This window comes from Ranitomeya imitator, chromosome 1, assembly GCF_032444005.1.
Source record: "Ranitomeya imitator isolate aRanImi1 chromosome 1, aRanImi1.pri, whole genome shotgun sequence".
In the NCBI taxonomy this organism is placed as follows: domain Eukaryota; kingdom Metazoa; phylum Chordata; class Amphibia; order Anura; family Dendrobatidae; genus Ranitomeya; species Ranitomeya imitator.
This window is the reverse complement of record NC_091282.1, coordinates 921,738,385-921,753,662: the sequence shown is the minus strand read 5'-3', so window position 1 is coordinate 921,753,662 and position 15,278 is coordinate 921,738,385. Positions and strand designations below refer to the sequence as shown.

At 41.2% G+C, this 15,278-nt stretch overlaps 1 protein-coding gene across 2 annotated transcripts in view; it reads right to left on the bottom strand.

Moving 5' to 3' along the window:
- Window positions 1-15,278, bottom strand: part of CCSER1 (coiled-coil serine rich protein 1) — a 1,553,855-nt gene that overhangs the window by 1,296,369 nt on the left and 242,208 nt on the right. For both annotated transcript variants that reach the window (XM_069743569.1, XM_069743573.1), the window contains exon 3: window positions 10,920-11,107. In XM_069743569.1, coding sequence (XP_069599670.1) covers window positions 10,920-11,107 — 188 coding nt within the window. The remainder of the gene's footprint in view (window positions 1-10,919; window positions 11,108-15,278) is intronic.

Below are 15,278 nucleotides of genomic sequence, written 5' to 3'. Positions count from 1 at the left end.
TTCTTTTTATTTAATCTCAGATCCAGGTTTCTAATCAAAACAGTGACCCGTGGTGTAAATGCGACAGCAGGCATCTGCTCTGCCAGTGACTAGTAAACATGGCTAATTATCTACAAAAATGGCTGAACATCCAGTTTACCATAGACTCCAGCCAGGTTTTCCGCTGTTCATGGATGATCGTTAAGGTGTTTTGCCAAATGATGTTATTTTGCTAATACTAGTACATATAACTAGATTTAGAAAGTACTAATAGGCTGTGTATTTAGGGATATGATGGCTGAAATCTCTGGCTGAAAAATGAAGGTTAATATGCTATCCAATTGGGGAAAAAGACACAGCTGTGACTTGAAATGTTTTCACACAAGTCTGCCAATTAATTATACAAATCTGATGCTAGAATAAACCAGTAAAGAAGAAAAAAACAGTCATTTAGCCAGAGTATATAATTTATCTATTAACGGTCAGTGCCATTAAGTGTCCTCCTAAAGGCTACTAAACTAAATGAAGATAAATGACAATTTCCCTATGGCTATTTAACATTGCAGGCCGCAATACACACTGCTAGTTTTTTCATATGCTTTTGAAATCCTTGGTGCCCGTTTCAGTGAAATGAACTGAAGTTTATCCAATTCACCGCGCACTGGAAATGATTTAAACAAAGCTCAGGTTAAGACGGAGGTTAATCATGTAGACATCTGGGTGAAGCTCATATATCAGCTGGGCAGACATGAAGTCTCAGTGGTCATTTCCCTGGCACATTTGTAATTAATATGTAAAGCTGTTTCCACTTAAAAATAGCAAGTTATTACAATAAACGGAGCTCAAATCCACAATGAAAATAATGTTACACCATAGCAGTGTACAAAAAAGGGGATTAAATGGTCAAACTCCTCAATTCTGCATCCAAAGGAATGGGAACTCTGAGTTTGTAAGGTGTATGCATTGGACACACTTTTATATATGTCATTTTTAAAATGTCTTCTCCTTAAAGGAAAGCTATTATCAGAAAATGAGCTATTGTTTAAATCTGGTTTTGGCAATAATTTAGTTTTTATGTCGAGATTTTTATGAAAAAAAATTGTAATCTTGCAATTTTCAATGTGGTCACTGAGGCTTTTGTAGACTCATACTTTCTCTCCTTTCAGGAATAGTTTTCAGCAGGCTCCTTAACATTTGAGGCACAATTACTATGACAGGTAACATCTCTATATAAAGCTGCTAATACAGGATCAACCAATCACAATGGGTGATGTCAACCAGCTCCCTTCATAATGACTTCACACAGGCTGATTAGATACGTCAAAGATAGATTCAAGTTCTGTTCATTGTGGCTAAGTACATGTGTTGTTTCCTGAAACAACAAGAAGTTAAAGTCTAAAAAAGCCACAGTGCTCAATGTGAAGATTGCAAGAGTTCTATTGCTTTCAATACAAATTGAGATAAGAAAAAATAAAAAAAAATGCTAAAATTAGTTTAAAAGTTAGCACAAAAATCTGATTGAAACAATAGGTCATTTACTAATTAAAGATTTTCTTTAACGCTTTAGTTTTGACAATAATTCTTAACTATGAATCAGAGGCTCAATAAAATATTTTCCCATATGCACACAAAAATATTTTCCACTCAACCATAAGTTTCCTAAAAATGCTGTCAGCAAGAAGTCCTCACAGTGACAGCACACCAAAAAACAGTTTGATCCAATATATTATAAAAGTCATTGCTCATATGCCGCTTCCTTTTCCAATGGCAATTAAATCCTGGTAATTTGATTTCTCTGCCCTTTGCTAATATTCTGAGTACGTCAAGAGTTGAGTTGTTGAGTAATTACAAAGTTGAAATATCTGAGTGGGTGGCAGAAATCTAGGGCAGAACCTCACATTTCTGCTCAAATATCCTGGAAGGTACTCTGTCACCTGAATTTGGAGGGAACAATCTTCAGCCATAGGGGCGGGGTTTTCGGGTGTTTGATTCACCCTTTCCTTACCCGCTGGCTGCATGCTGGCTGCAATATTGGATTGAAGTTCATTCTCTGTCCTCCGTAGTACATGTCTGCACAAGGCAATCTTGCCTTGCGCAGGCGTATACTATGGAGGACAGAGAATGAACTTCAATCCAATATTGCAGCCAGCATGCAGGGAAAGGGTGAATCAAACACCCGAAAACCCCGCCCCTATGGCTGAAGATTGTTTCCTCCAAATTCAGGTGACAGAGTCCCTTGAAATAAGGGTTGGACCAATTGAACTGTGCTAATCAGATATTTGACTTATTAACATAATTTTTCAAATCACTCCCAGAAAATTGCTTAAATTATTAATATGGTTTTAGAATTGAAAGCAGTGAGGCATGTTTTTTAAAAGTTTTTCACACAAATTTTGCCATGTGAACATACCCTTTGTTAGGGCCACATCTGCCATGAGGTAAACTGAGCAATCTGTCAAAGGCTGCAAATGCATCTTATTAAAAGGGCGGAAGGAAGCTACTGACTGAAGGTTGTTTCACTTCTTCAGTGGCAGATGGCAGTGGCTGCTATCTTAACAATGTGCCAGTGACTTCCATAAAAACAACCTCTTCCGCCTCTCTTGAGATCCGGCGCTGCCAGCAGTAGGAGTCATGAGAGTGGTAGAAGGACAGGGTGGCAGCATGGTGCCACTGCTGAGGTAGAACATGCCTGTTTCCTATGGATACTTGCTGACCTCATAAAGATTGTTCTAGACTACACAATAGCTAATGTATCTGTATATACAGTATGTGTTTTATACTGTATGTATATTTGTAATAAATGTGCATTTGTATGCGTGTGAATATTTGTATTAACATTATGTATGAATGTACAGTATATCTGTCTATACATTGTGTGTATATATTTGTAATATATATTTATACATGTATTTGAATTATGTATAATAGATGTGCATATGTGTATGCATAATATTTGTCTATGTATATATGCATGTGTGTATTTTGTGCAGAGTATGTATGTGTATATGTACAGTTAGGTCCATATATATTTGGACAGAGACAACATTTTTCTAATTTTGGTTACAGACATTGCCACAATGAATTTTAAACAAAACAATTCAGATGAAGTTGAAGTTCAGACTCTCAGCTTTCATTTGAGGGTATCCACATTAAAATTGAATGAAGGGTTTAGGAGTTTCAGCTCCTTAACATGTGTCACCCTGTTTTTAAAGGGACTAAAAGTAATTGGACAGATTAAATAAATTTAAATAAAATGTTCATTTCTAGTACTTGGTTGAAAACCCTTTGTTGATAATGACTGCCTGAAGTCTTGAACTCATGGACATCACCAGACGCTGTGTTTCCTCCTTTTTGATGCTCTGCCAGGCCTACACTGCGGTGGTTTTCAGTTGCTGTTTGTTTGTGGGACTTTCTGTAGGAAGTTTAACCCCTTAATCCCATATGACGTACTATCCCGTCCAGGTGACCTGGGACTTAATTCCCATGGACGGGATAGTACGTCATATGCGATCGGCCGCGCTCACGGGGGGAGCGCGGCCGATCGCGGCCGGGTGTCAGCTGCCTATCGCAGCTGACATCCGGCACTATGTGCCAGGAGCGGTCACGGACCGCTCCCGGCACATTAACCCCCGGCACACCGCGATCAAAGATGATCGCGGTGTGCCGGCGGTGCAGGGAAGCATCGCGCAGGGAGGGGGCTCCCTGCGGGCTTCCCTGAGACGATCGGTACACGGCGATGTGCTCACCGTGTACCGAGCGTCTTCTCCCTGCAGTCCCCGGATCCAAAATGGCCGCCGGGCTGCATCCGGGTCATGCAGGGAGCACTTCCGGGTCAGGATCAGGCTGCAGCTGCAGCTCTAATCCTGCCCGGCTGTATGTTAGATCACCGATCTAACAGAGTGCTGTGCACACTGTCAGATCGGTGATCTGTGATGTCCCCCCCTGGGACAAAGTGAAAAAGTAAAAAAAAAAATTTCCACACTTGTAAAAAAAAAAATAAAAAAAAAATTCCTAAATAAAGCAGAAAAAAAAAAATATTATTCCCATAAATACATTTCTTTACATAAAAAAAAACAAAAAAACAATAAAAGTACACATATTTAGTATCGCCGCGTCCGTAACGACCCGACCTATAAAACTGGCCCACTAGTTAACCCCTTCAGTGAACACCGTAAGAAAAAAAAAAAAAAAAACGAGCCAAAAAACAACGCTTTATTATCATAACGCTGAACAAAGAGTGGAATAACACGCGATCAAAAAGACGGATATAAATAACCATGTTACCTCTGAAAACGTCATCTTGTCCCGCAAAAAACGAGCCGCCATATAGCATCATAACCAAAAAAATAAAAAAGTTATAGTCCTCTGAATAAAGCGATGCCAAAATAATTATTTTTTCTATAAAATAGCTTTTATCGTATAAAAGCGCCAAAACATAAAAAAAATGATATAAATGAGGTGTCGCTGTAATCGTACTGACCCGAAGAATAAAACTGCTTCATCAATTTTACCAAACGCGGAACGGTATAAACGCCTCCCCCAAAAGAAATTCATGAATAGCTGGTTTTTGGTCATTCTGCCTCACAAAAAAATCGGAATAAAAAGCGATCAAAAACTGTCACGTGTCCGAAAATGTAACCGATAAAAACGTCAACTCGTCCCGCAAAAAACAAGACCTCACATGACTCTGTGGACCAAAATATGGAAAAATTATAGGTCTCAAAATGTGGAGACGCAAAAACTTTTTTGCTATAAAAAGCGTCTTTTAGTGTGTGACGGCTGCCAATCATAAAAATCCGCTAAAAAACTCGCTATAAAAGTAAATCAAACCCCCCTTCATCACCCCCTTAGTTAGGCTAGGTTCACATTGCGTTAATGGGTTAACGCTAACGGACAGCGTTGCACGGCGAAAATGTCACAATTAACGCCGTGCAACGGGTCCGTTAGCACAACCATTGACAGCAATGTGATTTTCAGGTGTAGCGCATCGCTAGAGCGTGCCATTTTCGGCTCGCGCTAGCAAGGTGCCATTCTTTTGTGGCGCGCCTCAGACGCTGCTTGCAGCGTCCGCGGCGCGCCCGAGGTCCGATCCCCGATCTTCCAGAGCGGGGACGTTAACGCGACCACTAAACACGACACCTAAAAAGACATTGTGTTAGCGCAATCCGCTAGTGCTAAACGGATTTCCCTAACGCAATGTGAACCTAGCCTTAGGGAAAAATAATAAAATTAAAAAAAATGTATTTATTTCCATTTTCCGGTTAGGGTTAGGGTTAGGGCTAGGGTTGGGGCTAGGGTTAGGGTTTGGATTACATTTACGGTTGGGATTAGGGTTGGGATTAGAATTAGGGGTGTGTCTGGGTTAGGTGTGTGGTTAGGGTTACAGTTGGGATTAGGGTTAGTGGTGCGTTTGGATTAGGGTTTCATTTATAATTGGGGGGTTTCCACTGTTTAGACACATCAGGGGCTCTCCAAACGCGACATGGCGTCCGATCTCAATTCCAGCCAATTCTGCATTGAAAAAGTAAAACAGTGCTCCTTCACTTCCGAGCTCTCCCGTGCGCCCAAACAGGGGTTTACCCCAACATATGGGGTATCAGCGTACTCGAGACAAATTGGACAACAACTTTTTGGGTCCAAGTTCTCTTGTTATCCTTGGGAAAATAAAAATTTGGGGGGCTAAAAATCATTTTTGTGGGAAAAAAAAGGATTTTTATTTTCACGGCTCTGCGTTGTAAACTGTAGTGAAACACTTGGGGGTTCAAAGTTTTCACAACACATCTAGATAAGTTCCATGGGAGGTCTAGTTTCCAATATGGGGTCACTTGTGGGTGGTTTCTACTGTTTGGGTACATCAGGGGCTCTGCAAATGCAACGTGACGCCTGCAGACCAATCCATCTAAGTCTGCATTCCAAATGGCGCTCCTTCCCTTCCGAGCTCTGCCATGAGCCCAAACAGTGGTTCCCCCCCACATATGGGGTATCAGCGTACTCAGGACAAATTGAACAACAACTTTTGGGGTCCAATTTATTCTGTTACCCTTGTAAAAATACAAAGCTGGGGGCTAAAAAATCATTTTTGTGAAAAAAAAAAGAATTTTTATTTTCACGGGTCTGCGTTATAAACTGTAGTGAAACACTTAGGGGTTCAAAGTTCTCACAACACATCTAGATAAGTTCCATGGGAGGTCTAGTTTCTAATATGGGGTCACTTGTGGGGGGTTTGTACTGTTTGGGTACATCAGGGGCTCTGCAAATGCAACGTGACTCCTGCAGACCAATCCATCTAAGTCTGCATTCCAAATGGCGCTCCTTCCCTTCCGAGCTCTGCCATGCGCCCAAACAGTGGTTCCCCCCCACATATGGGGTATCAGCGTACTCAGGACAAATTGGACAACAACTTTTGGGGTCCAATTTATTATGTTACCCTTGTGAAAATACAAAACTGGGGGCTAAAAAATTTTTGCGAAAAAAAAATAAATTTATTTTAACAGCTCTGCGTTATAAACTGTAGTGAAACACTTGGGGGTTCAAAGCTCTCAAAACACATCTAGATAAGTTCCTTAGAGGGTCTAGTTTCCAAAATGGTGTCACTTGTGGGGGTTTTTAATGTTTTGGCACATCAGGGGCTCTCCAAACCAACATGGCGTCCCATCTTAATTCCAGTCAATTTTGCATTGAAAAGTCAAATGGCGCTCCTTCCCTTCCGAGCTCTGCTATGCACCCAAAAAGTGGTTTACCCCCACATATGGGGTATCGTCGCACTCAGGACAAATTGCACAACAATTTTTGTGGTCTAATTTCTTCTCTTACCCTTGGGAAAATAAAAAATTGGGGGCGAAAAGATCATTTTTGTGAAAAAATAAGATTTTTTATTTTTACGGCTCTGCATTATAAACTTCTGTGAAGCACTTGTTGGGTCAAAGTGCTCACCACACATCTAGATAAGTTCCTTAAGGGGTCTACTTTTCAAAATGGTGTCACTTGTGAGGGGTTCCAATGTTTAGGCACATCAGGGGCTCTCCAAACGCAACATGGCGTCCCATCTCAATTCCAGTCAATTTTGCATTGAAAAGTCAAATGGCGCTCCTTTCCTTCCGAGCTCTGCCATGCGCCCAAACAGTGGTTTACCCCCACATATGGGGTATCGTCGCACTCAGGACAAATTGCACAACAACTTTTGTGGTCTAATTTCTTCTCTTACCCTTGGGAAAATAAAAAATTGGTGGCGAAAAGATTATTTTTGTGAAAAAATATGATTTTTTATTTTTACGGCTCTGCATTATAAACTTCTGTGAAGCACTTGTTGGGTCAAAGTGCTCACCACACCTCTAGATAAGTTCCTTAAGGGGTCTACTTTCCAAAATGGTGTCACTTGTGGGGATTTCAATGTTTAGGCACATCAGGGGCTCTCCAAACGCAACATGGCATCCCATCTCAATTCCAGTCAATTTTGCATTGAAAAGTAAAATGGCGCTCCTTCCCTTCCGAGCTCTGCCATACGCCCAAACAATGGTTTACACCCATATACGGGGTATCAGCGTACTCAGGACAAATTGGCCAACAATTTTTGAGGTTCAATTTCTTCTCTTACTCTTGGGAAAATAAAAAATTGGGGGCGAAAAGATCATTTTTGTGAAAAAATATGATTTTTTATTTTTACGGCTCTGCATTATAAACTTCTGTGAAGCAATTGGTGGGTCAAAGTGGTCACCACACATCTAGATAAGTTCCTTAGGGTGTCTACTTTCCAAAATGGTGTCACTTGTGGGGGGTTTCAATGTTTAGGCACATCAGTGGCTCTCCAAACGCAACATGGTGTCCCATCTCAATTCCTGTCAATTTTGCATTTAAAAGTCAAATGGCGCTCCTTCCCTTCCGAGCTCTGCCATGCGCCCAAACAGTGGTTTACCCCCACATATGGGGTATCATCGTACTCAGTACAGATTGTACAACAATGTTTGGCATCCATTTTATCCTGTTACCCTTGGTAAAATAAAACAAATTGGAGCTGAAATAAATTTTGTGTGAAAAAAAGTTAAATATTCATTTTTATTTAAACATTCCAAAAATTCCTGTGAAACCCCTGAAGGGTTAATAAACTTCTTGAATGTGGTTTTGAGCACCTTGAGGGGTGCAGTTTTTAGAATGGTGTCACACTTGGGTATTTTCTATCATATAGACCCCTCAAAATGACATCAAATGAGATGTGGTCCCTAAAAAAAAATGGTGTTGTAAAAATGAGAAATTGCTGGTCAACTTTGAACCCTTATAACTCCCTAACAAAAAAAAATTTTGGTTCCAAAATTGTGCTGATGTAAAGGAGACATGTGGGAAATGTTACTTATTAAGTATTTTGCGTGACATATCTCTGTGATTTAAGGGCATAAAAATTTAAAGTTGGAAAATTGCGAAATTTTCAAAATTTTCGCCAAATTTCCGTTTTTTTCACAAATAAACGCAAGTTATATCGAATAAATGTTACTACTAAAATGAAGTACAATATGTCACGAGAAAACAATGTCAGAATCGCCAAGATCCGTTGAAGCGTTCCAGAGTTATAACCTCATAAAGGGACAGTGGTCAGAATTGTAAAAATTGGCCCGGTCATTAACGTGCAAACCACCCTCGGGGCTTAAGGGGTTAATCTTTAACAAGTGAAATGCATGCTCAATTGGGTTGAGATCAGGTGACTGACTTGGCCATTCAAGAATATTCCACTTCTTTGCTTTAATAAACTCCTGGGTTGCTTTGGCTTTATGTTTTGGGTCATTGTCCATCTGTAGTCTGAAACGATGATCAATCAGTTTGGCTGCATTTGGCTGGATCTGAGCACACAGTATGGCTCTGAATACCTCAGAATTTATTCGGCTGCTTCTGTCCTGTGTCACATCATCAATAAACACTAGTGACCCAGTGCCACTGGCAGCCATGCATGCCCAAGCCATCACACTGCCTCCGCCGTGTTTTACAGATGATGTGGTATGCTTTGGATCATGAGCTGTACCACGCCTTCACCATGCTTTTCTCTTTCCATCATTCTGATAGAGGTTGATCTTGGTTTCATCTGTCCAAAGAATGTTATTCCAGAACTGTGCTGGCTTTTTTAGATGTTTTTTAGCAAAGTCCAGTCTAGCCTTTTTATTCTTGATGCTTTTGAGTGGCTTGCACCGTGCAGTGAACCCTCTGTATTTACTTTCATGCAGTCTTCTCTTTATGGTAGATTTGGATATTGATACGCCGCCCTCATGGAGAGTGTTGTTCACTTGGTTGGCTGTTGTGAAGGGGTTTCTCTTCACCATGGAGATTATTCTACGATCATCCACCACTGTTGTCTTCCGTGGACGCCCAGGCCTGTGTGCATTGATGAGTTCACCAGTGCTTTCTTTCTCAAGATGTACCAAACTGTAGATTTTGCCACTCCTAATATTGTAGCAATTTCTCAGATGGGTTTTTTTCTGTTTTCGCAGCTTAAGGATGGCTTGTTTCACCTGCATGGAGAGCTCCTTTGACTGCATGTTTACTTCACAGCAAAACCTTCCAAATGCAAGCAACTCCAGGCCTTTTATCTGCTTAATTGAGAATGACATTACGAAGGGATTGCCCACACCTGTCCATGAAATAGCCTTGGAGTCAATTGTCCAATTACCTTTGGTCCCTTTAAAAACAGGGTGGCACATGTTAAGGAGCTGAAACTCCTAAACCCTTCATCCAATTTAATGTGGATACCCTCAAATGATAGCTGAAAATCTGAACTTCAACTGCATCTGAATTGTTTTGTTTAAAATTCATTGTTGTAATGTCTATAACCAAAATTAAAAAAATGTTGTCTCTGTCCAAATATATATGGACTTAACTGTATGTGTGTATTTTGTGTAGAATATGTATGTGTATGTGTGCATTATTTTTAATGTACGGTATGTTGCCTCTTCTCAGTAGAACTTTGTACAGTTGAAGGTTTGAATAGTTGTAAATTGTAATAACTTTATTCACTGTATGAGATCCTTACCTGTCAAAGTGTGTAAAATCCCTTTACATGTTGATTTTATATTCTTTATGTTTCTTTTACTCAGCATAAATGCAATTTCTGTAAATATGTGACAGCTAATGTAAAACGTGGCTGGTTCATGCAATACAGCTGTGGCATGGTTGTCTTATGTTATATTCATGGGAAATCAGTGAACATTTGGCAAATGGCAAAAAGTTTCACGCTTCATCTCATTCAGCAATTGCTAAGCTTCCATTTGAAGTTTTATGAAAACCAGCACAAATGGAAAAGCGAAGACTTACGCAAAGCATCAAGTTACAGTTTTCTTGTACGGTATTAAAGGGAAAATGAAGGATAAATAATTTGGCTATTGAAAAGTATTTTAAAAATTAGCTATTGACAAGCTACTAAACAACCCCACCAAATGTTAAAGACTTTTTTTAATAATATATTAAAGGGGAAAAAAACAAACTAACTTTAGTTTTATTTTGTTTCTTGTATCACAAATTACAGATTAGGTGAAATAACTTTACAAGCAAAACGGAAACACTGTGCTAGGGAGGGCCAAGGGGGGCCTATAGGAGTGGTAGATATTTTATGGCCAACAACCTCACAGGCCCAACAATTGGCATAACGGAACACATTGTACCTTAAAACAAAGCAAAAGCCAAGTGGGCAGGTTTAACTGACGTAGGACTACAGTGTATAGGGGCCTTTAGTACTGTATCACTATAAATTATAACTTAGAGAATATGTGCGTAGATCACTTTATTCACTTCACAGTTCAAGGTCAAGATGAGTGTTTTCTTTGATACCCTCAGACATGGATGTAACTGGCAAAACATTGCTTGGCATGAGCAAATTGGTGTATTTGAGAATGTTTCTGACGTGATTTAGTCATTATGATGATTTTATAACTTTAAAAAATCAAATAAAGACATTTTTCACTTACCATGCTGTTCATTTTTGAAGAAGTAGAGATTGTTCTCTGTTTTCGGAAATGAGACAATTCATCTGGGTGTCCTTCCTTTGGTTTGAATGCCATCCTGCTGCCCCCTGCTGTGCCCTCGGAGGATGAACGCAAACGTCTCTCTGAATATCGCCCATCTCGGTGTGGGCTGAAACTACTGGCATAGTTAACTGGGAACACACAGATGGTAGTTCTGATAAGTGTTTGCTAAAATGAGATATATTCTGTTCTATTGTAACAAAATAAAAACATTTCTGTTTCTAAAAATATATCACTCAAGTGACAACATTACAATACAACTGTATTACAGGCTAATAGTGATGAGCGAGTGTACTCATTGCTCGGGTTTTCCCCAGCACGCTCGGGTGACCTTCGAGTATTTGTTAGTGTTCGGAGATTTTGTTTTCATCATGGCAGCTGAATGATTTACAGCTGTTAGCCAGGCTGAGTACATGTGGGGGTTGTCTGGTTGCTAGGTAATCCCCACATGTAATCAAGCTAAATAGTAGCTGTAAATCATGCTGCTGAGGCGATGAAAACTTAATCTCCGAGCACTAACAAATACTCGGAGGTCATCTGAGCGTGCTCAGGAAAACCCGAGCAACGAGTATACTCGCTCATCACTACAGGCTAATAATTGTGACACCAATACTTGGCTGATGGGTCAAAATCATAAAACAGGCTCTTGGCCCTACGGCTTGTGCAGTCAGACTGGTTCATGCGCCAGTACAATATCACAACTACTTGAAACTTTATTTATCCATAGTATCCAATTTATAGTGCAAGCTTAGACTAAATTGTATTAAAGGGAACCTGTCACCCCGAAAATCGCGGGTGAGGTAAGCCCACCGGCATCAGGGGCTTATCTGCAGCATTCTGTAATGCAGTAGATAAGCCCCCGATATTACCTGAAAAAGGAGAAAAAGACGTTAGATTATACTCACCCAGGGGCGGTCCCGCTGCTGGTCAGGTCGGATGGGCGTCTCCGGTCCGCTGCGGCGCCTCCCATCTTCATTACAAGACGTCCTCTTCTGATCTTCAGCCACGGCTCCGGCGCAGGCGTACTTTGCTCTGCCCTCTTGAGGGCAGAGGATAGTACAGCAGTGCGCAGGCGCCGGAAAGGTCAGAGGCCCGGCGCATGCGCACTGCAGTACTTTGTCTGCCCTCAACAGGGCAGAGCAAAGTACGCCTGCGCCGGAGCCGTGGCTGAAGATCAGAAGAGGACGTCTTGTAATGAAGATGGGAGGCGCCGCAGCGGACCGGAGACGCCCATCCGACCTGACCAGCAGCGGGACCGCCCCGGGTGAGTATAATCTAACATCTTTTTCTCCTTTTTCAGGTAATATTGGGGGCTTAGCTACAGCATTACAGAATGCTGTAGATAAGCCCCTGATGCCAGTGGGCTTACCTAACCCGCGATTTTCGGGGTGACAGGTTCCCTTTAAAATGTGATAAATTTAGCAAAGCATTTGATAATGCTTAACATAGTTGGAACAACTTTATACTTCTCTAGTCCACATTTACATCATCCATTAGTTGGCTTATTTAGAGCCAGCAATTCACGTTTATGTCACATTTAATTTAGACCACGTCTAATATGGTGCAAGTCACACAAAAAATTGATTTTTGGCTGCAAATTCCACAAAAATTCTGAAGCATTTAGCACAATAAATCTTTCACAGCCCCCCTTTCTTGAATCCTACATGGATCTTAACATCACCTTATCTTTGACTGTGGCAATTTAGCTATTTAGCCTCGGGGTTAGAGCCTTGGCTATAGGTTAGGGTTCCACAGGAATGACTTGAGCCCCATACATAAACACCCAAATCCCATTGAGCACCCAGCAAATCTCTCATCCTCCATGTTGTTTGGAGAACACTTGAAAAGATAACCACCCTTTTAAAATGTAAAGATTATGTTACCCACATACAAATATGTCCTTCCTCACATTTCCTCTTAGTTTAACATATCCTGAAATGTGGGATTTGAAAAGCAGCCTGGACAATAAATATTCTTATATACTCGTAGTTCTCTGTCAGGAGTTGGTTTATGCTCTATAGGACTGATTTATTGAGGTGTATGAGCTATAATTGTGATGTAAACACCTGAGAAAGTTGCAAAATTGAAGCACAACTCAGAAATTGTTACTCTTGGCATTTTCACTTTAGTCTTGGCCAACTTTGCTGAAATGTGCAGAGATGGATGGGATGTGGAATAGTCACACCTGCCCATTTACTTCATAAAATGTTGGCCTAACATGTAACAAAATGTACTCCAATAGTGAGATATTTAGTGGAGGCACAATGTACTTGTAAAATACACTTAATTCATTAAGTTGTGTCTGCTTCTTAAAGAATTAGATGTATTTTACTTCACTACACCTTTATTAAGACTGATGTGTACAATTCCAATCTTAACCCCTCTGTGACCTTAGACGTACTATCCCGTCGAGGTGCCCTAGGCTTATCTGACCCTGGACGGGATAGTACGTCATAGCGATCGGCAGCGCTCACGGGGGGAGCGCCGCCGATCGCGGCCGGGTGTCAGCTGCTTATCGCAGCTGACATCCGGCACTATGTGCCAGGAGCGGACACGGACCGCCCCCGGCACATTAACCCCTGGCACACCGCGATCAAACATGATCGCGATGTGCCGGCCGTGCAGGGAAGCACCGCGCAGGGAGGGGGCTCCCTGCGGGCTTCCCTGAGCCCCCCGTAGCAACGCGATGTGATCGCGTTGCTGCGGGGGTCTTACCTCCCTCCCTGCTCTAGCCCCGGATCCAAGATGGCCGCGGTTCCGGGTCCTGCAGGGAGGGAGGTGGCTTCACAGAGCCTGCTCAGAGCAGGCACTGTGAAGCCTGCAGCGCTGCTAGTCAGATCAGTGATCTGACAGAGTGCTGTGCAAACTGTCAGATCACTGATCTGTGATGTCCCCCCCTGGGACAAAGTAAAAAAGTTAAAAAAAAAAATTTCCCAATGTGTAAAAAAAAAAAAAATATTCCAAAATAATGAAAAAAAAAAAAATATATTATTACCATAAATACATTTCTTCATCTAAATAAAAAAAAAACAATAAAAGTGCACATATTTAGTATCGCCGCGTCCGTAACGACCCGACCTATAAAACTGTCCCACTAGTTAAACCCTTCAGTAAACACCGTAAGAAAAAAAAAAAAACGAGGCAAAAAACAACGCTTTATTATCATACCGCCGAACAAAAAGTGGAATAACACGCGATCAAAAAGACAGATATAAATAACCATGGTACTGCTGAAAACGTCATCTTGTCCCACAAAAAACGAGCCACCATACAGCATCATCAGAAAAAAAATAAAAAAGTTATAGTCCTGAGAATAAAGCGATGCCAAAATAATTATTTTTTCTGTAAAATAGTTTTTATCGTATAAAAGCGCCAAACATAAAAAAATGATATAAATGAGGTGTCGCTGTAATCGTACTGACCCGAAGAATAAAACTGCTTTATCAATTTTACCAAACGCGGAACGGTATAAACGCCTCCCCCAATAGAAATTCATGAATAGCTGGTTTTTGGTCATTCTTCCTCACAAAAATCGGAATAAAAAGCGATCAAAAAATGTCACGTGCCCGAAAATGTTTTCAATAAAAACGTCAACTCGTCCCGCAAAAAACAAGACCTCACATGACTCTGTGGACCAAAATATGGAAAAATTATAGCTCTCAAAATGTGGTATTGCAAAAAATATTTTTTGCAATAAAAAGCGTCTTTCAGTGTGTGACGGCTGCCAATCATAAAAATCCGCTAAAAAACTCGCTATAAAAGTAAATCAAACCCCCCTTCATCACCCCCTTAGTTAGGGAAAAATAAAAAAAAATGTATTTATTTCCATTTTCCCATTAGGGCTAGGGTTAGGGCTAGGGTTAGGATTAGGGCCTGGGTTAGGGTTAGGGATAGGGTTAGGGCTAGGGTTAGGGCTAGGGTTAGGGCTAGGGCTAGGGTTAGGGCTAGGGTTAGGGCTAGGGTTAGGGTTAGGGCTAGGGTTAGGGCTAGGGCTAGGGTTAGCGCTAGGGTTAGGGCTAGGGCTAGGGTCAGGGCTAGGGTTAGGGTTGGGGCTACAGTTAGGGTTCGGGTTGGGGCTAAAGTTAGGGTTAGGGTTTAGATTACATTTACGGTTGGGAATAGGGTTGGGATTAGGGTTAGGGGTGTGTCAGGGTTAGAGGTGTGGTTAGGGTTACCGTTGGAATTAGGGTTAGGGGTGTGTTTAGATTAGGGTTTCAGTTATAATTGGGGGGTTTCCACTGTTTAGGCACATCAGGGGCTCTCCAAACACGACATGGCGTCCGATCTCAATTCCAGCCAATT